This window comes from Ciconia boyciana, chromosome 16 (assembly GCF_034638445.1).
Source record: "Ciconia boyciana chromosome 16, ASM3463844v1, whole genome shotgun sequence".
Taxonomy (NCBI): domain Eukaryota; kingdom Metazoa; phylum Chordata; class Aves; order Ciconiiformes; family Ciconiidae; genus Ciconia; species Ciconia boyciana.
Genome location: NC_132949.1, coordinates 3,863,436 through 3,884,503, shown reverse-complemented (window position 1 = coordinate 3,884,503; position 21,068 = coordinate 3,863,436). Strand labels below are relative to the sequence as shown.

The 21,068-nt window shown below is 51.5% G+C and overlaps 1 protein-coding gene across 5 annotated transcripts; it reads right to left on the bottom strand.

Annotated features, from left to right (window-relative positions):
• Window positions 1-612: 612 nt before the first annotated feature.
• On the bottom strand, window positions 613-19,468 carry CACNG5 (calcium voltage-gated channel auxiliary subunit gamma 5). Of its 5 annotated transcripts, XM_072881386.1 has the most exons (9): window positions 19,358-19,467; window positions 18,059-18,231; window positions 13,150-13,219; window positions 12,567-12,903; window positions 5,518-5,752; window positions 4,666-4,752; window positions 3,755-3,895; window positions 2,968-3,113; window positions 614-2,546 (listed from the first exon to the last, which is right to left on the bottom strand). In XM_072881386.1, the coding sequence occupies exons 5-9, from the start codon at window positions 5,723-5,725 to the stop codon at window positions 2,289-2,291; spliced, it is 840 nt and encodes a 279-aa protein (XP_072737487.1). In that variant the 5' UTR covers window positions 5,726-5,752; window positions 12,567-12,903; window positions 13,150-13,219; window positions 18,059-18,231; window positions 19,358-19,467; the 3' UTR covers window positions 614-2,288. The 5 variants fall into 5 exon arrangements, with proteins under 5 accessions (XP_072737486.1, XP_072737487.1, XP_072737485.1 ...); XM_072881385.1 differs by lacking the exon at window positions 13,150-13,219 and having other exon boundaries at window positions 613-2,546; window positions 5,518-5,797; XM_072881384.1 differs by lacking the exon at window positions 13,150-13,219.
• Window positions 19,469-21,068: the final 1,600 nt, after the last annotated feature.

Sequence of the window (21,068 nt, the reverse complement as noted above, 5' to 3'; positions counted from 1 at the left end):
CTGGGGCCTTGAGCAAGGCGTGAAGTTTTTTTCACGTCTTCTGCTTATGTAGGCAGACATTTTAATTTATAAAATGAATTCTGTATTTAAGCAGTACAAAGGAAAATTCCACTCGGGGACAGGGACGTCTGACGATGCTGCAGAGAATTAACCGCACTAAACAACTCCCCAGTGTGGAGGAACATAGCCATGTGGGACAGCCCTCGCACCTCTGAGCATCAGTGATTTTGGTGATCCCAAAGGTCTCCTTTCCAAGAAGGACTGAGAATATAAAGGATCCATCAAGGGGAAGATGCAAAGGCAACTGTCTTTGAGCCACCAGAAACCACTAACATCAAGCCCAGCAAACTAGATCGGGCTCTGGGAAATGCAAGATCATCGCTTGTGAACTCCAGCACTTTCTTGGAGCCTAATTCACACCAAACATAGAGATCCCAGAGGAAAACTGACGGTTTATCTGGGTGGGGCAAACAGATGAGGACCAGCAAGCTTTGTCGCTGGATGGGGGGGCTGGCTTGTGCTTTAATGCTTGAACCTTCCCAGCAGCAAACCTGTCATGTAGCACTTACAAACTGGGTTTTAAAATGAGAAAACAGATGCTTGAGGGTAATATAAAAACCAAGGGTAAATACAGCCATGTCTACAAAAAGATGCTCTGGTTTTAAAACTTAGCAAATTAGGAGTCAGTGACACTAGATATACACTAGATATACGTTACTTGCTTATCTGCAGGAACTGGAGAGGAAATAATCCTGTTCGAGAGCTGGCTGGATATACGCCTGCAGTGAGGTCCCATGGGACGGGCGTCAGAGTCGATGCAAACAGTGGTGCTGCACCAGGACTTGGACCCTACTTTGGAGTAGTTTATAAATAACAAATAATAACAAAGAGGTGCAACATTCATTACACAGTATGCTACAAATGAGGTTAAAAGTGCGTATATTCTATTTGTTTTAATTACAGTAAGACAAAACAAGCTCCAATATACCAAGAATCCCTGGAGGGTTCCTTTTTTTCAGAAAGGAAATTTTCAGCAAGGTTTAAAATAACAAGAACAGAAATAAAATTTGGATAAAGCTCTTTCTCCTTTGAGGGGACAAGCTCGTGGCTTGCACAGGAGGACACAGGGGAGCACAGCCTCTCCCTTCCCTGCCCTTCGTTTTCAATCAGAGTGATGCTCTCACCCTGGCAGCTGTCAAGTCTTCTAAGACCAAAATGCCAAAGCATCATATGAAATTTTAAAACTGAAAACCTCAAAATAAGGTTCATACACACACAAAAAAAGCAGCTGAAATACCATTTTCTTGCCAAAATGAAATACAAGCCAACTACTTTGCTACGGTGGACTAGTGCCATTAACTTAAGCTACATTACTTTACACTGGTTTGCGACCTCGCCTTTCACTGAAATATCTTGGATTTCTGGCCATAATTTCCTCTAAATCTAGCGCCTAATGTTTCCTGTGGGAAAGTTTTCAGTAGTTTTCCACTCAATACTGCACCGAAATTCTTCCAGTCACTCTTCAGACCCCCAGTTTATGGGATGGCAGAGGAAATTTGGGAGCTGAGCCACCCCAACAACCCAGACACGCCAGGGCTGTCGTGCCTCCAGTCCAACATGGGGTATTTAAGCAACAGTTTGCAAGTGGCCGTAGAGAAACAACCACCTGCTTGTGTCTAAGCCTGCTGAGGTATAGTCGAGAAAGATGGCTATTTCCCATTACAGACTGGTTAAAAGTGATCTCCAGCAACGAGTGGTATCAATCAGTAAATATTGAATCAAGACAAAATTTATATTTTTCTAATGATGGCTATTTCTTGGAAATTTACACAGAACTTTTACGCCTGCTGGCGCTTAGGCCAGTAAATCTATAACTAAATGATACAGTCAAATGCACAAACTTTTGCAGCCTACCTAAACCAAAAATACACTTTTTTTTTTCCTTAGTTCTACTCTATTTTCTTTTTCTGCTCTCGAGTTCAGCCCTGGATTTATCCCCTAGGCAGAACTGCTGTTTGCTCAGCGGGATAAGCTGAAGGAAGAGGACTTTGGAGAGATTTTTAGTTATGCAGGGAAGAATCAGGAAAAAAAAAAAACAAAGAAAGGAAAATATCCCAATTCTCTAGGTTACATTACTGGTTATATAACCAATCTCTCTGGTTATATTTACACTCCTATAAATAGAGAATTGCCCTGAAAGAGTGGCCTAAAAAAAAAAAAAGACAAATGGAGTCAGGACGTGGCGACCATCGGCGCTTGGGTGGGAGCGGGCGCTGGGGTGGCGGGGCTCAGCACGGGGACGAGGACATCTGGTCGTAGTCGGGGCACTTGAGCAGAGCCGGGTAGTTACTGTTCATCTGCAGGGATGCCTCGCTGGAGATATCCGAAGGGCTGCGTCCCCGCGCCCACGCGTCTGGGTGCAAGAACTGCCCCGAGTAGTCGGAGCAGTTGCTCAGACGGGGACGGTAGAAGCCGGGGTGAGGTCGGTAGATGTCCTCGGCTGTGTATCGCTTCATGAACAGGTAAACGGACATCACCCCGGCACTCTGCAGGGGAGAGAGACACGGCCTGACGCTCACCCTGCTAACGGCTGCCTTCTCCACCACCAACAAAACAGCACAAAAATATAAATCGCTTTTTTTGCTCTGCTGACGATGCATAAGGGCTCCCGAGGACAGTCACTTCACTGCTCTGTGCCTCGGATCCGTGCAGTAAATAATGTGCCACAACCACGTCTCTTTCTCCTCTGCATTTCATGCTCAGCATCAAATTGTGATCAAATGCCCCATCAGTGCTCCAGGCTTGGGGACTGTCCCCACTGTATGTCTCCCGCCATACTATATGTTACCCATCTGCCCTCATAGCCTACCCTTAAACCCCATCTGAGTCCTCTTTTTGCTCACAGCCTCCATGCCCCCCCCTCGAATGGGATACACTCGTTACAGGGATGTGAGAGCTGCTGGGTACCTCCGTGAGAAGGAATGAGATGGCAGAGAAGGCAAACGACCATCCGTATTTGTAATTGAAGAATGTTTCTGAGTCCTTGGTCCTGTTCAGCATCTCGTCGTTAATGCTGGATATGTAGAGGACCAGCCCCACCACCAGGGACAGACCTGGGGAGAAACCAAGGAGAAGGACAGTGGGAAGTGCTTCAGGGATGAAGCTGCTAGAGAAGCACCTTCCTTTAAGACCTGACTTGTGGGTGAAAGTGTAAAACTGTGGAAGGGTGATTGAAATAACTGGGGAAAGAAGCTGCTTTCCTGCTGAGCTAACCCAGGGCACTCCTCTCATTTCACTCAAACCGTGACCTGCTCAAGCAAGTCCATGTGCACCGGGTAGGAGCTGGCTTCAAAGCTCAGCTGTCACAGCTATTTGTTTAACGCTAGCACAACACCATGAATAAAACATTCGCTTGTCTCATGTAGAAGCATCCCGGCTGAGCAGTCTGAAGTTTCAGATCTCTCCTGCAACCGACGTGCCGTGAGAGGTGTCCTCTCCCCCAGCACCTGCTCCTGCACGGGCGGTGGGTGCTTTTCCCCACATCTCCTCGCCAGTGCCACAAACGAGTTTTGCACTGGGTGATTTTCCATCCTGCAAAGCCCGAGCAGGCTGCGGGGCCGAGCTGGGAGCTCCCGTGGGTGATGACTCCAACGAGGAGCCACCACAGTGGGTTAGGAGAGCACCAGCAGCTACAAAAGCAAACGTGCTCCATGCTCAAGGATTTTCAGGAGAAAACCTGGCTAGCAAAACTCACCCGACAGGATGAAGAATATCCCTGAGACGAAGGCGAGGATGGTCCTGTGAGGCCGAATGTGGCCAATGTTGCTCAGGATGAAGCCGATGAACATGAAGAAGAGGCTGACCAGAGGGAAGGGGGTGGCAGAGCGGATCATCTCTGGCAGGAGAGGAGCAGAGGAAAGTGAGAACAGGTCAATCCTCCACACACAGCGCGAAAAATGGGCTTGGCTGGGTGGGATGGCTGCAGCCCTGCTGCTCTCTGACCACGTTGTGTCCTTCCGCGCTCCTGGTTAATGTGGCTGCTGCTGTGCTGCTCCCCAGCCCCTGGCAGGGGTTCCCCTCTTTGCTAATGAGCTGAGTAAAGAGGTGACTCTGGCTGGCTGGCTGGCTCCGTCTGCTAATGTTTGCATTTCTGAGGGTTTCTATGTGAAGTGTTATATAGGAAACAACCATTGGAACCTGCATTTTTCTCTAGCTTCGCTGCAAAACTGTTTGCTGAACACTTCTATTTATTAAATCAGAAATGACTGCAAAATTCATCGTGAGAGCTGCGACACTCCATCCTTAATTCATCCCCCTATGTAATGCATAAAATTGACTGCTACAGAACAAATACAGCTGCAAATTACAGGGAGGAGGCTATAAAGCCAAACACTTCCATGAACACCAGCGCTGAATAGCCAGTGACAGGAAATTGTACACCTGTCAGCATCCTGCCATTAGAAAGGGATGTCCCCGAAAGCTCAGGAGCATACTGGGTAATCCACATAGTAAAAAATGTAGTCGGTCGCATCCTTGCACGGTAGCACTGTCAAGGAACTAGGAGCTTCTTCAGCAAGGACACAAAGAGGATTTCTTGGGGGGATCCCTAGTGACCCTTTGGTGCTTTGCAGGACGCAAAGAATAAAACCCCACCGAACCACTTACTCAGGACGTTGACTGTGGATTCAGACGTCAGCTGGATGTTCATGGGCATGACGTATTCGATAGTGAAGCACCGGCCACGCTCTTCACCTGCAGCAGACACAGAGAGAGTCACACCTGCAGGGTGTTTGTCTGTTTATTTTTGGTGGGGGAGAGAGTGGCTTTAAAATTCATTTCAGTGCATGCATAAAAACAGTTTTGCTTTTTAGTGCTGCTTCCATCTTGGGTGTCTGTGTTTGGGGCTGAAGAAAGACATCTCTTAACTACCATCTCTCTTGCGCAAAAGGATTCCCTTGTACACAAAAACGTGAACCCTGAAGCCAGAGGGTTTAAGGTCACCCCAGGGTTGGTATCAGAGCTCCTCACTCCCCCGACTTTTTCAAAGCAGCAGTTGAAACTTCGTGACATTTCAGATCGGTCACTTTGAGATTCCCATTCCCTTGGGTTTTATTCAACTCCGTCCCCGCAGCCAAGTTGCTTCATCAAACTTGGCGCGGACAGAGGGAACGGTCCAGCTGACCTGAATCTAAATGTTGCAGGGACAAAATGGAAAGTTTTGATCTGCTGCCCGAGGTGCCGTGGCCGTGGCGCTGAGACAGAGAGGGACAGGGGGCAGCGGGGTCTGGCACGGCAGCAGCAAACTCACTCAAAGCCTGCGTGGAAAGGCACGTTTATCTATCTGACTATTAAAGCTGGGCATGAAGTGATGGTGTTACTCAGGTTGTGCCTAAGTTTGGAAGCAAAGATGGGCACAGCCTCTAAAAATCCTATTTTCCCCAGCCCGTTCCCATGGTATGATGCTGACACGCAGCAAACATCACCTTACAGGGGACATTTTTGGGAGGGAGGCCATACCTGCCAGAAAGCAGACCCTCCAGAGCCCCGAGTGCAGCGACAGTTTGATTTCCGCCGTCTGGTTTTGGGGCTGGACGATGCCCTCCTCCAGGTAGAGCCAGTAGTCAGTGCTGACGGAGATGCCCAGGAGGCCGAGGCCGCAGACGGCGAACACGCTGCTAAGCAGGGTCAGCGCCTTCCTGCCACAGGCGCTCATTCCCAACAGCATGGGGGGCCGAGGCGGCGGCGGGGACAGCTGCCGGGAGAGGGGACGCGGCCATCAGCACGGAGCCATCCACCGCTTTTTGGGGGAATGGATGTGTCAAAGCTTTGCCCTCTGCCCTTAATTGCTTATTTAGAAGCCATTAAAACGATCACAGCGGGCCCTGACAGATGGAGAGTTTGAACCAAATCCCACCCGACCGCTGCCCCGCACCGGCCCAGGGCTCGTGGACGTGCTGAGCGCCGGGTGCTGGCGCCGGGCAGGGCGCGGCGTGGGATGGGATGGGCTGGCCGAGAGCAGCTCATCGGCTCCCGGTTTATTTGCTGCAGGTGAATTCCTGCTGCTCCAGCCAAACCCGGCGCTCGTCTACCCAGGGATGTAGCCGAACCACAGCATCTGCCATCCTCAGAGCCTTACCTAATGCTCCCACGAAGGGCAGCAGCACCAGCCGTATCTCCTCGGCACAGGAGCCTGTTGAGGCTCACGGACACCGCGTTAACAGATCAACAAAAATACTTTTAGCTGCCAGACAGAAACCCCCTCCCGAGCAGCTCCCGTCACCACCCCGCTCCCCCCAGTGCTTCCATTTTTCCTTTTCCAGGGTAGATTTACCCATGAGAGTATCAAGATCCCCATTTTGCAAAAACCAGGCTACATTTATGCCTGCTGAATGACATCATCAAATGCCTCAAAGCAGAGAAGTATGACGCAATAGCCTGCCTTTTTTGCTTTTTATTGTGCTTGCTGGGTCGGAGCCGCAAGCACCGGTGTCGGCTGAACACAGAGACTGAACTGGTCCAAACTGGGCTTGTGCTTCAGGGGGAGGCAGGGAAATGGGGCCAGAGAGCTGCAGTCAGGCCCTGGGAAAACATTACAAAAGGAGGCGAAAAAAACTTCCTTCATCCTCTATGTCACTTATGGATAGATTTTTTTTTTTCTTTTTTTTCGCTAATTTGTGGAATTTAGCAGTTCTCACAGTGCCCTGCAGACTGATAAAATGTCACCAGAAATCAGAGTTCTTGGTGCAGCAGAGAAAAAGTGCAATTAATATGGGGGGAAAAAGGCCACAGAAATTAAAGATTAGAGGAATAAGAGCAAGAAGGAAAAGATACGGGCGAGAGAGATGGTCTTCTGGGGAGTGGGAACGAGGCAGATGATAGCACTATTGACTGCTTTTATAAAGGCAGTGTGAATCACAGATAAGTGCCGTGTCATGTATATTTTCCAAGGCACATTTTGCTGTTGTTCAGCACTGCAGGCAATAAGGGGAAAAAAAAATAAATCCAGCTAGACAACAAAAGCTACCAAATTTAACACAATAGCAGCGGGACATGTCTTCCTTGGGCTTCCTTTAAAATTGCACGAGCCTTGTTCACGCCGCGTGAAGTTTCAAGGGACAACAAATGGGAGAAGGCTGGGGGAAGAGCACAGCATTCCTCGCTGCGTCCCGCTGCCTGGGAAGGAGGGCAGAATCCTCCTAAACACACATTTCATTTGAAACACCTATTCCCAAAATAACGACGGATAAACAGCAGAGCCGGGGCACGTATGTCCTACGTCTTCCTGGGTGTCAGCTTTTGAACCTCCGCAGGACTAGCTCCACCATGGCTGTACTCACAGCCGGTGTTCGCTATCGCGGCACGCGCTGGTGAACGGGCTCTTTGGAAGAGAGGTCTTGTTGCTGTTATCACTGCAGCAAAGGTGGTGGGATTTAGTGATTAAATCAGGAGACGCAGCTCCTGCCTGGGCTGGGGGACGATGGCTTGCTGTTCTGACACGTCCGGGCGGGCAAGCAGACTGGAGGAGGGCTTTATTTCTTGCACCTCTGATGTAAATATATTAATACTTGCTTACAGTGACTCTCAGAGATGCTAGAAGTCCTCACAGCTTGCACTTTTACACTCGAAAGCCTCCAAAGATAATGTTCTGCCGTAGTTCCCTCATGATTAATACAAGCAGACGATGCTGATGATAGTTATTTCTTGCCGCTGAACCGCCTGCAAGCCGAGCTCTCTCGGGCAGCTCTGTGCTCTTGCAGTGCCCGTCCCCAGCACATCTAGGGCACAAATGCACAGCACCAAGCTCCCCGCCAGCCTGGTCCTGTGCTGATCTTGCAGCAAGTTTCATACAAGACTGATGTGAAGGAAACTTGTAGTTACTGTGGAGTCCAAATAACTGCATTTACCGAACACCTGACACCCAAGGCCTGTCTGCACCTCTAGCTCGCTGCTCTGGGCAGCAATAAGAAAGAAAAGCAGGGAATGCTGCTGGAAGAGTTGCAAATTCTTGAGTGAAAGAGAAAGGGAGAGAGAGACTTTTATTATTGCATCCTACCCTGAGTCCAAAGCAGACAAGTACATCTTGGTAGGAAGCAGATGTACTTGCACCCTCAAGCGCTGCAACAGTTCTGACAATTCTCTCCCATATGAAATTAAGGATTTGGCTCTTCCTACATTCACACTGAGCCACTTCCCAGAAGGTATCGACCTACGGGAAGGGGAGTGCTGTCGCTTACAGACAGCCCAAGCAAATGCTCCAGCTGATGCTACTGCAAGCTTTCCACCTTTGGCTTTGCTAATGAGCCTCGTTTTTAGTGTTCTTATTTAATATTTCCCTCAGCTCAAGAAAAGCAGGATGTGTTCCCAGGAGGGACACCTCCCTGCTAGGAGCATGAGGAGCGAGATGTGCAGAGGAGATGCCCAGATTTTTTTTTCCTGAGGAATTAGGAGGCAGCAGCTAAAAAAGAACTGGTAGCTATGGGGCAGAGAAGCACGTCCTGCAAAGGTAGCCCTGCACCTTGATAGCCTGAGGACAACCTTACTGCCAAGGGCAGAGACCAGCACAAAGCTGTAGATGTTAGGACACCGCTTTACCCCTTCACTGGATGGGAATATGCCATTTCCCAGCTCTTTATAGATCCCGTTTGATCCAGCAATACGACCAGGTCAAGCACAGATCCTCTGGCTCATCCATTCTTCTCCCTAACTCAGAGCCATATTTTCTAGTTGCCGATGCAAAATGAGCAGTGTTTACTACAGGGTGTCTCATCCCTCTTGGCAGTTTGGTGCCAAAATGGTAAAAGGAGCTGGAATCTATCTTGGCTCATGTATCATCAACAAACATCCTCCCTGCACACTTTTTGTTAATAAGGAGCCAAAAATCAAAGTAGGGAGTATGTGAAAGTCCAGATAAAGCCATTCAGAGGGAAATAGCCAAGTCTTTCCTGTGATTTGTTGTTCATCAACACCAGGCACTGGAAAATATACCCATTTGACATCATTTATATTGGTCATTGGGGTGACGCTAGCAGCAGGGAGAGGGGTCGGGCGTCAGAGTCGCGCCTCTCAATTGCCTCATTTCTTTTCTCTCTCACACTTCAATTTCCATATAATCACGGTTGCATTAGCGAGTGATCCCTATTACTGCCTCGCTGGCACATCAAAGTGAGCCCGATGCGGGGGGGGACAGGAGGCAGGGATGGTGCAGTGCAGCTGCTCGGAACAAACCTCCCCCCATGTCCAGCGCCTGGAGAATTAGCAGGGCTCCCAAGAGAAAGATTTTTCAAGGACACAAACAGGAGCTGGCTTGATTTTCAGCAAGGATTTAGTCCCCAGTAACCTTTAGCAGTTGTGTTATGCTTCCTACAGCTGAAAAGGTGATGCTGTTTGGTTTCCAACAGGAGCTGTATTTTAAATTAAATGAATATAGCTCCAAAGATTTCCAAGAAATAGGACCTTAGAACTGTTCCTGCTCCTTCGATCACACTGTGCCTTCTGGTAGTAGTCCAGGGAATAATAAAGGCAGTCTGCAATGTAATCTGCAGTCCTCACAGAGAATTCCTTTTTGCCCTGCAGCCATAGCTTCTGATGGAAACTGCATATGGCCCTTGCTGGGACTGACCCCTTTAGAAAGTGAAATGAATATTGGCGTTGTTCCTAACACAGATCACCCGGATCTAGGAGTCAGTTGAAGTCCTTACCTGTTGCTCCACGGTCACAGGCAGAAAATATTATCTTGGTCCAGATTTCTGAGCCCGCCCCTCTGTGACCTAACGGCGAGCACAAGCCACCGCTCTGGGCTACGTGGATGGGTTGGGAAAAAAAAATATATTGCTGGTCAACTGCCTGGACAGGCTGGGTCGTATCAATAAATCACTGCTCCAAGGTCAGTGGAAAACAACACTCCCTCCTGCCCTGGGTAAAGGTAGAAAGAGCAGGACCAAGCCAGGCCAAGGAGGCAGCTATTGATTTTTATGTGGCTAGAGCATCATTTCCAATTTCCTGACATTCGTGAGGAGGGGAAGCACAGCCAAGGTTATCGGAGCAGACGGGAGGGAAGGGTTTTTTTGTGGAGGGGTGCTGGGATCCAGGACAAGCCTGGCGACCTGCCTCTGCGGTTGTGAAAGCCTGGTCCCTGCTGCAAGCCAAGGGCAGAGGGAAATCAGAAGTTAAGCCATGGACCCGGGGCGGTGGAGAGGCTAAGCAGAACATAAAGGAGGAGGAACGAAGCCTGGTGGAAGCGGGGTAGGAAACCCACTGAGTGAGTGATCGATGCACAAAGAACATCAGGGACCTGGGTAAGAGCTGGCAAATGCAGGAGAGCATGAGCTGTGATGGAGCCGAACTGAAAGGACCAGCTCCCACTAAGCTGCGACAAGAAAATTGGGCTGGCTAAAAATAAAAGGCCTTCAAGCAGCACGATGTCTTCATCAGGACACAACGTAGGCCACGAACGCGGGCAAAAATAAATAGGTCAAGGAGAGTGGCTCTTTCAGAACTAAACTTTTCAAAGCCGGCAGCGCTCGGGCAGGCAGGAGCGTGCCGGGGGGCTGGCCGAGGCCACGCCGCATCGTCACCCTCCTTTGGGCAGCGCAACATCACCCTGGCTCCCTCATGGGCAAATCCAGAAAGGCCTAATTTGGTCATTAATAACCACAACGGAATAGAAAGGCAATCACAGAAAAGCATAGCGGTTCCCACTGAGCTTATGGAGCACCCAAGGGGAGCAAATGCTTCGGTCCTAAAACAGCGTGTGCAAGACGCGCCTGCATTCAGCTGACTCGAACTGACGCTCTGTCCGTTTGCACAGAGGGTTTTGCTGGTGTGAGGAGCACACGGTGAGATGACTTCAGCCACAGCTGGGTGTATGCAGCTCAGCAGAGGAGAGGAAGAGGAAGAGATGGTGTGGGCAGTGCCCACTGCTCCATCTGGGACCCAGGAGAAGCAGCTCCACAAACCTGACCTGGAAAACTGGGTGATTGGGAAAGATAGGTTTGGTTTGGGAATTACTGCCTGGGAAGCAACAGTCCCTCCCGAAGCTTGGAGAAGGTGTACTGCAGGCAGGAGAGAAACACAAGGCTGCTCTGCTTCCATATTGCAGCTGAAGGAGAGCAGGGATGGCTGAAGAGAAAAGCAACATCTTCTGGGCTGGTACTCTGAGAGGGAAATAGCCGAAGGGGACGTGGGTTGGGGCTGGTCCCTAGGGTTCCCAGGAGCCCTGTCCTGGGCTGCCGGCACCCGCCACCTCACGTTGTCCATGGGAAGACAGAAATATATAAGGCAGCTTGACAGAGCTGCATTAGTGTCATAAAGAAGTGTCAGCTCAGTTTCTGAGAGAGAAATTATGTATTGGAAAAATTAAGTCCAGAAATAAATCTTTTTGATGTGGAGGAGGTTTAGCCTGATATTAAGAAATGAAGCAGTCCATCTCATGGCAGTTTGAACAAGCAGTAGTAACTGCGACTACCAGTAGCCATAAACTTTGAAAGGATCAATATTGGACTTGAAAGCTTCCCCTCGGCTGCTAACAGCGGTGCTGCTCGGCCAGCCCCGCACGCAGCACTGCCATTACAGCCAGATAGAAACAGCAGCATTGAACCAATCGAGCGCACTGGGCTCTCCAGAGAGGTTTTTTTTCTTTAAAAAGAAAAAAATTAAAAGAAGGCTGGTTATGAGTTATTTAAACCTAGATTGAGCCACAGCAATCATAATCCTATTAGTTTTGCTTGTCACAGACACAAGGAACACCTGAAAAATAATCAGAAGAAACCGTGTGTGACCTCCACACACTGTAATGCTCACCACTAACTAATTTTATGAGTGGGATTACTTGGGATTTTTCTCTTAAACTTGACTTCCATAATTTTTCTGAGAAATTTCCCTTTTCCCTGGCACTTCCCATGCTTCGTTTTTTATCCAAGTTATTTTTTTAAGCTTGATCAAAAAGCCTTTCATGGCAGTGCAAGCATAAAGAAAATGATGTATGGAAAATACCATATTATCCTGCTGAACCCACAGCCTGCTTAGCGGACCCCCAGGGCTGACCCACGGCTACTCTTCCCTATCCTTCTTTACCATGCACTGGTCTTTTTGCTGTGGACTCCTCAAAACCTGCCCTGTTTGCCTGGGCCAGGTTTGCAAGGATGGTTGTTACTGATTAACTGAGCCCACCTTCAGCTCCAGCACCAAACACAAGGTGATCAAATTATATTCCTGAGGTCAAAGGAGCTCAACTGAGATTTGTTTCCCCACCCCAGCCCTCTAACAAGCCGCTTTCCTGAACCGGCCGCCTCTGCCGTGCCCGCACCACCGCGCTCGCCGGGGCGATGGCTCCGCTCCAGCTCGTTCACACTAATGGCTTTGGATGATGCCAGCAACTTTCAACAAATAAAATCATCGACCGAACAGCCCCCCTGGTCCCGGCTCACACGCTGCTGGCACAGCCCGTGTATGTACAGCTAGTGCTCATTCACATGGCCTTTCTGGATCCACAGATATCCCCCCCAAACCTCATGTAGAGCACATCCCGCCCGCGTGTCTCCTTTCTCCTTGGTGTTTAAGGCTCTTACCTCTTTTAACCCCGGCTGAAGCAACGCTTTGGCAAGCAGAAAACCTGCGATGTTGGCTGTGAAGGTGGGAAGCTCAGGTTCTGGCAGACCGACCACAAGGCAAGCGTCACAGCGAGGAGGGTCCTCGACGGTTGCTTCGGCTGCTGGGTGGCTCTGGGAGGAGCTGGGAATAGGGTGGCTTTGGCAGCGGGCAGGGGAGAGGTCCTGGACTGCAGGAGAGGGCACAGCCTCAGCTCTCTGCCTCCGACCGACTCACGCGAGGGATGCACGAGGCCGGGACACAGGGACAGGCGGATGGCCGGCAGGTCTCTGCATCCACGTGCCGGCAGCTCCTACCCTGTGATTTTGTAGAGAAGTGTTACACAAAGTGCATTTCTCAAGAAGGCAGTAGGAGCTAAAGCTCTGAGCTTGCAATATTGCCCATGCACCCAAGTCCAGTTCTCCAGGTCTAAACTATATATACATATATATATATATTCAAAGTTTACATCACTAACAATAGCTGAGCCCTTTCCTTTGCAGAGCCCTTCCCAACGCCCTCTCACCCTCTGCATATCAAAGCTGACATACAATATTCACTTACTTGCAGTGTGTCAGAGTGCTCGCAGTCAGGGACGTGAGTCAAACTGCTGGTTTCAACACCCTACAAAGAGCTACAAAGGCAGAATAAAAGGGGGAATATCTAGTGCTGCAAAGCAAACCAGCTGGGGACTTTGCTATAAGACCTGCAGAAATCTTGTTGCTGTGGGCTGTGCGGAGCGGTGCTTGCCCATTAACCTCCGCGTGCCGTACGTTACAGGTTGTACTTTATATCCTACATACATAAACTCCAGTAACCCGACGATCCAGTGACCCTCTTCTGGCTTTGGCGTAGTGCTTCCCTCTGCTCACCTTGGCTGGCGCAGAGGGAGCCTGAGCAAAGCCAGCAGCAGGGATAAGTGAAGGCAACGTGATCGCACTGCGTGTGCAATGGCTGGAGAGGAGCAGCTGGCTCAGCTGCCGGCATCCACTTCACACCAGGACCAAGGCTGGTCTGGTCTAGGGGAATATTAAATCTTTAACAGTTGGTTCTTGTTCACTTCCATGTGTCATTTAAGATGGCACAAAGTCCTGCAATGGCCTTGTATATTAAAAAGAGGACAATAAGCCTCTTCCTTGTACAATGACAACTTTTCAAGGTCTCTGTGTCCTTCCAGCAGGAAGGCAGGTCACAGCATGATTGAAGATCTCAGGCACCTTTTCCATAAGATATTTATGTCGTTTTAAACCGAAGAGGTTATGAACAGAACCCGCAAATGCAGTGTAAGCCTTTCCCTCAGTCCTGCAGGAGCCATGAATTATGAATGCCAGCGCATGAAAATTCTCTGGGCTATAAACTTCTACTGCTACAGAAGGTCTAGGAGCAAGCCCCAGTTAAAGCCCAGCTTTCAGGAGATGAGGCTGCTCCCGCCAGACCGCTCAGCAGAGAGGGGCCCACACCCCCGTTTTCTTCTTTTCCCCTTAATGATCAGTACATGACAGCTTGAGCTAAATTCAGCAGCGCTGGGAGGTAAAAAATAGCATCAAGAGCTAATTAAAACTCTTCTGCCTCCCCTGTGTTGGTGGCGGGGAGAGGTGAGCCCCGAGTACCTGTGCAGTGGAGGCAGGGCGGCCAGCGGCAGCTCTTCCCCCGCCGCTGCAGCTCTTCTCGCCAGCGCTGGCAGCTGGAGTGTTTTTATGAACACTTTCAGTGTGATAAATGAGAGAAAGCAAGAAATCCCCCGAGCGCCATTAGTGTCTCTGAGCGCTAAAGGCTGCAGACAAGTAGCACGTTGGGCAGGCTGCACGCGCTGGCCACGGCCGCCAAGACCTCCGTCCCCTCAGCGTGATTAAACATTATTGCTAGCACGAAACAGACACCTTGTTAGCCAGGAGATTGCCTTCCTCCTTCCCCACTTAGAAACCAGCTTTACCACAAAGCCTCCGAGTACCGAAACGATGGCATAAAGAAAGCGGAGAAGGGCTGTATCATCCACAGCTCAGGCAAACATCTTAACAACCCAAGTGCCATTCATGGCTGCCATTAAACCCAGTTACCAAACGCAATGGCTGCTCCATCCGGCTTTGCTTAAGCGATCTGGGACACAGCTCCTCAGGTGCTGATGGTGGTGTCTTCGTGCACAAGCTCTCCAGGCCTGATGCTGAGCAGCTGCAGAAGTTTGGTCCCATCTTCACATAGGAAAGTCTTTGCTTTGTGTAGCTTGTTGGATTTAATAGTCAGGTTATGTGATCTTAAAGTACATAACAAGCATCTACACATCATTGGAGATATTCAACTTTCTACTGCCCTGATTTTAGGAAGATTCATTGCCGTTTCCAGGATTTAACTGTAAATGTCCCAGCAGTCAGGGTAGGAAAAACCATGCAGGGCATGGAGCAGCCTGAGACCAGGCACAGGCAGCAGGACCCAGCTGGAGGAGCACAGCTCGGTACCAAGCCCGGCGTGGCCTCGGGTGGACATCGGCTGCTGGCCCTGCTCAGCATGGGGAAGCACAGCCACGTCCTGGGAAAGTCTGCGGGAACAGGCAGGGAATAGACTCAGTCTCACTCTTTCTCCATCCTTCCCCCAGGCCAGCACCCATTATCAGGTGAAACGTGGTCTGACTGTGTAGCTGGTCTTTACCTACACCCCTCTCCTATTCACACCGAGTCTTTGTATTATCATGCACTTGTCCCTGCAGCACCCACCCAGCAGTACCTCTCCTACCACCTATATAATAACCTGATGTTTTCTTCTCCATGTGGGCTGTAAGATATTTGACAATAAGAACTGTAAAACAGTTGACACACATGATGCTGACATTGCTTTCCTCTTCAGCCATCCCCACCCTCCTTCAGTTGTTGTACAGAAAAGGGCAGTTTTGTCCCAATTTCTTTCCTGCCTGTAGCTCATCTTTTCTGTGCTTCAGAAGAGATGTGCTGCTTCCCAAGCAGCAACTCCAGCATTGAAAGGATTTAACATGACTTTCCAAATCACCCAGTTTTCTAGGTTGGGTTTGCTGGGGTGCTTCTGGCCATCTGCACCTTCCAGGGTCTCCCAACAGCACCCACGAGAGAACCATTTTCCATTGAATATAAAGCCAGTGCAGCTCTGAGCATTGGCTTTATGTTCAGTAGAAGAGCCCCCACACCTCAGCCCCAAGAGTCAAGAGCCACCACTGCTCAGCCGCCACGGCAGCAGGAGCCGGGGGAAATCTGACACGAGGGAAGCTGGGGATGGCAAGAAACGAAAGCAGAGCCCCAGCTCAGGTCAGGTATTTTGGCAATGCCAAAGTCAAAGCTTTCTGTTCCTGTAGGAAGCGATGGCATCCACCCTCACTCAGGTAAAAGGCATGGTGGCAGAAGATGAAGACAGAGCGGTAGCCAGTCCCACCACGGCTTCACCCAGACCTTGCCGCAGTCCTGGGAAGGTCTCTCAGACAACAGGCTTTGAGTCATACTTTTAGCTGTGAGACAAGCAGGGTGTTCACGGTCTGTCACTCCATGAGAACTGATGGAGGATGCTCCAGGATTTCCCGTCCCACCTTGTGCCAGCACTTGCCGTGAGCCCCCACATCGCTGCCTCTCATCTGGCTCTGGTCCAGTCTGCGGTGTCCGACTTGAGCATTGCCTTGGTTAAGTATTACCCAAATAGTTAAAAAAATGTTTCTCCTGTGATGTATTGTATCTCAGTCTCTGAAGTGCTAATCCTTACAAACAGAGAGCTCAGCTTGTGCTTGGGATATGGCACTCGGAGTGACTTTGTCCTGGGAAAAGGAGGACTGGAAAACTCTTCCTATCTGCATGTGTCTAAGCAACGGTTGGAACGTTTCACTTAGGCTTGGCATTACGGTATCAACCTCTGTTGCTGAATTTTTAATAACCAAACCAATACAGAGACTGTCCTCCCATCTACACCCAACTTTCTGACTGCTGCAAAAGGGCAGGTTTCTACCCACCATGCTCACAGCTCTGCTGTCCCCGCTGTCCTGATGGCTGGGAAAGGGAGGGACCCAGATGCCTGTCTGGGACCCTGCTGCAATCCCATGCTCGGGCCACCTCTACCAAACATAGCCCACCACACCTCTCTGAGTGAGCAGAGCAATTCCCAGCCAGAGCTGCCACAGAGAAAAGGGACATCTATTGTAACCAAGCGTTTCATGTCTCCCAGGAAGAGGCCAGGGCCATGGGGCTGCCCACTTGTAGGGCTTCGAGGGTAAGCGAGGTCCTGTCCTGGTAGACCTGAGCCTCTGCTCCCTGCAGACAGGGACGTCACCCAGCAGCACTGGATGGGCACTGAGTGGGGAAAATGAATTATCCGCAAGTTGCCTTGGGTCAGTGGATGCCCTCTGCTGTGCTGCTCCAATAATCCCCCCTCAGCGCAGCCCTGAGCACCGCTCTAACGAGGTTTTTCACTGAAGAGCAATGATACCTCCCTCCTAATAAAGGAAAAGCTGCAAGTCCTGTCTTCCAAAGGGACCAGACACAAACCCCACTCATCTGTAACAGCCCATTTTCTGAGCCTGACAATGCATCAGTGTGGTCCTTCGATAAATTCCATCTTCCCAGTAAATATTTTACTATAAATGTCAGAAGCTTGTGGCTATACAGCGATAAAATCAGTGTGACTTTGATTCCAAATCCTCTTTCTAGAGCACACCTAGAACCCAAACCCCCTTTAATTTCAATGAGATTAAGACTCCCAGATAACTTTTGTCCCAGACTCCATCATCTAGTTATTTTAAAAATGACACCTTAAAACCAGGGCTGTAAATCTTCCCAGCTGACTTATGAAAAGCTCCTGGCGCTCGCTCCAGCTTTCCACTTGCACAGCTCACAGCTTGCTGATACCGTTGAAGCCTCTTCGGGCTTGTGCATTATTTCCCTTTCGTATTTTATATTCCCTTCCCTCTCCATAAAGGAAGCTGAAGCTGCAAATGCTGCGGTATGGATGCTGCCAGGTGGGGATTCATTCAGCTCAATGAATATATTCAACAGCTACAATAATACAGCAAGGGATTGGAGAAATAAACACACAGAAGCATTTCTGTCCCCTGGACGCCACGTGGAGCAGCCACACGGCGGCCAAGGGGAAGGCATGATGGCAGTGGGACGGGCTGCTGAGAGCCAGTTTCCTGCCCTTTGGCTTTTTATGTGGGTCACGATGTGACAGGCTGAAACGGTGCCCCTAAAATCCAGCAGCAGCTGAGCCTCTGAAGGGAGCCCGAACACACGGCACTTGCGAAACCGAAGGGCAGCAGTGATGGAAACGTGGGAACGCTCCTCCGGCCAAGCTGCCTGCCTGGGTCACACCACCAGCACCCGCTGCTACTGCACAAAACTCAGTGGAAATACTCCTTTTTTAGCTGAAATACTCCTTTTCAGTGTTCTTGCTAAAGTAGTGCTATTTTCAGTGAATGCAACGTCCTTGCTGCCCTTCCCAAAGGTTCACCTGCACCATGCAGGCCACCTACCAGCTCCGACGAAGCCTCCTCTTCGTTGCCCTCTCCCCCGCGGATTTTCGGGGGGTGCGAGGGACACGGTGGGGACAGCAGTGGGGACAGCGGTGCTGCAGGTCAGACCTGCCCTCCGGACACCACCGAGGAGCCTCCCGCTGCTTCGTGCCTGGAAGACCCAACCCTAAAAGCTGCAAAAAGCATCATCAGGGGCTGATGAAGTTTTACGAAATGCCAAGCAATTAACCAGTAGCCGAGTGGCGTGTCAGAAACCTGCCCTGCTCGCTGCTCTGGTGGCTGAAATACCACATTTCACATTTCACCACCTTGCGTAGGGTATGAAGAAGTAGCGTGCGGAGAAGTGAAGACAGGCTCCACGTCCCCATTCGCCTGTTCATATGGTAACACATGATCCAGCTTTTTTTTTCCCCCTCTCTCTACTTTACTTCATTTAACAACCAGATCAGGTTTTTCTCATATAGCCTCTCTTGAATTCACGCTCCCCTCTCTAAGGGGTTTACTACACTGACGAACACTGGCAGCCCCGGGCTTCCAGCACGTTTTATATTCCCTGTGAAAAATACGCTTCTTTTCCTCAGCACAATGTTCCAAAGTCACCGGTGAAGACAGGGATGCTCACAATGCCCGAGAGATGGCCTCTGTGTCTCTGATCAGCCTGGTGGAGAAAAAGCCCTGGAAGAAGAGCCAGGCTTAGCTCCCCGCCTGCTAAGGTCCACCCCGGGCTGTCAGTCGGGGCTCCGGCAAACCCAAGCTCCCGTCGCTGGAGCGGTGCCGGTGGAGCGGAGACGGTGCAGCCGGGCCGGTAACGCAAACCGCTTCGGCTCGGCGGCAGGGGCCCCGTTCCCGGGGCCGGCCGGCCCTGCAGGGCGCTTGGCTGCGCTGCGGGCAGCCGGGGCCACGCTCGGGATGCGGCTCCGCGCACCGGTACCCCCGGCGCAGCCCGAGCGGCCGGGGCCGGGGCCGGGGCCCCCGGGGCCGGTGCCCCCCGCCCCACACACCGCCCCCCCGGCAGCCACGGGGGGCACGGCCGGCCCCGACTCCAACGGGGATACGGAAAACAGAGGAAGACTTGCCCGGCGCCCTGCCGCTCCGCAGCCAGGCGGCACCGCCCCGCCCGCCCCCGCGGGCTCGAAACTTTCCGGTTTTGACACCCAAACGGGGACCCCCCCCCCACGAAGCCGCTTCCAGGACTGCGTCCCCCCGCCTCCCCGGGGCCAGCCTGGCCCGGACACGGGAAGGGCCCCAGCCCCCGCCCGCTGCCCCCCGGCCCCGGCTCTCCCCGGCCCCGGCTCTCACCGGCCCCGCGGGCGCTGCTCCGGCGGCGGGACGCGGCCGCCGGCCTCGGGGATGCTCCGCGCCGCGCCGGGAGAGCCCGGGAGGAGAGGGCAGCACATTGCGCCGGTGGGGACAGCCCACCGCCCCCTCCCTCCATACCCCCTTCCCTCCCTCCCTCCCTCCTTCCCTTTCTCCATCCTCCCCTCCTTCCCTCCCCCTTCCCTCCCTTTCTCCATCCACCCCTCCTTCCTCCCTGCCCCCTCACTTCCCTCTATCCCTCCTTTCCCCATTCCTCCCTTCCCTTTCAACCTTTCCCTTTATTCCCCCACGTTCGCTCTGCCTCCCCCGTTTTCCCCCGGTCCCCTCCTTTCCCTCCATCCGTCCCTTCTCCTGCTTCCCTCCATCTGTCCCCAGTCCCTCAGCTGTGGCTGGTGGCTCCAGTTCACCATCGGGGCAGGGGTGGGAGCCAGCATTGCCCTTGCCCCTCTGTGCATCCTCCCTTCCACGCACCCCCAGCCCCTCCGCGCCCCCCACCTGGAAACACGGCCCCCTCTGGGGTGGGACCTGGCCGGGGCCGGCAGCGCTGGGTGGGCTGTGCTCCCCGGGGCACGACTCATTTGGGAGCTAGGGAAGGGAAAACTGGCTCCGGACACCCGTGTCAAACAAAGCCACATCTAAGGACACAGCAGACAACGGGGAGGATTGGAGGGCAGCAAGCCAGTGTGCTGGAGAAAGCCAACTTGGCAGGGCTGGGACCAGGGCAGGGAGAAAGCCAGGGCTAAAGGAGAGGGGCAGATGCTGTGGGCTCTGGAAACCACCGCCAGACTGAGTGATTCAGCCAAAACACATAGAAAATTAGCAGCAGAGCCAAGAATAAGGCTGCAGCTCCATCAGGGCGTCCAGCAATGGGACACTTCCGTGGATACAGCCGGAAGGACGAGAAAAGGGTCACACACCATGCAGGTGACTCCTGCTACGTGAGCTGCCAGCCCAGGCAGCAGGGCCGAGGGCAGCTCACGGCCGACATCGCAGCGCCTGAAGCTCGGATGTGTATGGCAATTTCTGCAGCGAGAGCTTATTCTGTGCAAGGGCTTTGCAGGTGGGAGGGTCGCTCCTCCAGCCGGGTCCCTGCAGCAGGTGCAGGGCAGCAGGGTGGCTCCCAGGGAAGGCACTGCTGAGGTGTCCCAGCAGGAAAACAACAAAAGCAATTCATTAATTACAAGTCTAATAAATTCAGTCTCTAATAAGTACTGGGTCACCCATGCATTGTGCTTACCGCAACAATACTTCACCGATTCCCGGTACTCTGGCTAAAACGTGCCGCATCTCTGCCCGAGACATCCTCAGTTAGCAAAAAAGGAATATCTTAAATAGAATAATTCAAAATAAAGTGAGATATGAGATGCGGAGGAGGTGTTGGTTAGATGGCTTGTTTGAAGTCAGTGGAGCCATGTGCGCTGGCTTGTTGAGCTCTGTTGTGATTTGTAGAAATGATAGAAGCCGATGCAGATGTGTAAGTTTTGATTTCTCCAACCAGAACATGGTGGAGCCTAATACAGCAAAGCCCCAGTGAGACCCAGGCTGGTGGAAACCTGCCTCCCAGTAGGTCCCCAGCTGGCAGCCAGAGCATACTGGTTATTTGTCTTTGCGGGACTGCACCTCTGCATACGTTCTTTCGCACAAAATTACAGTGATACTTAAATTATAGTGAATTCAGCATGTTTTCCTGGGC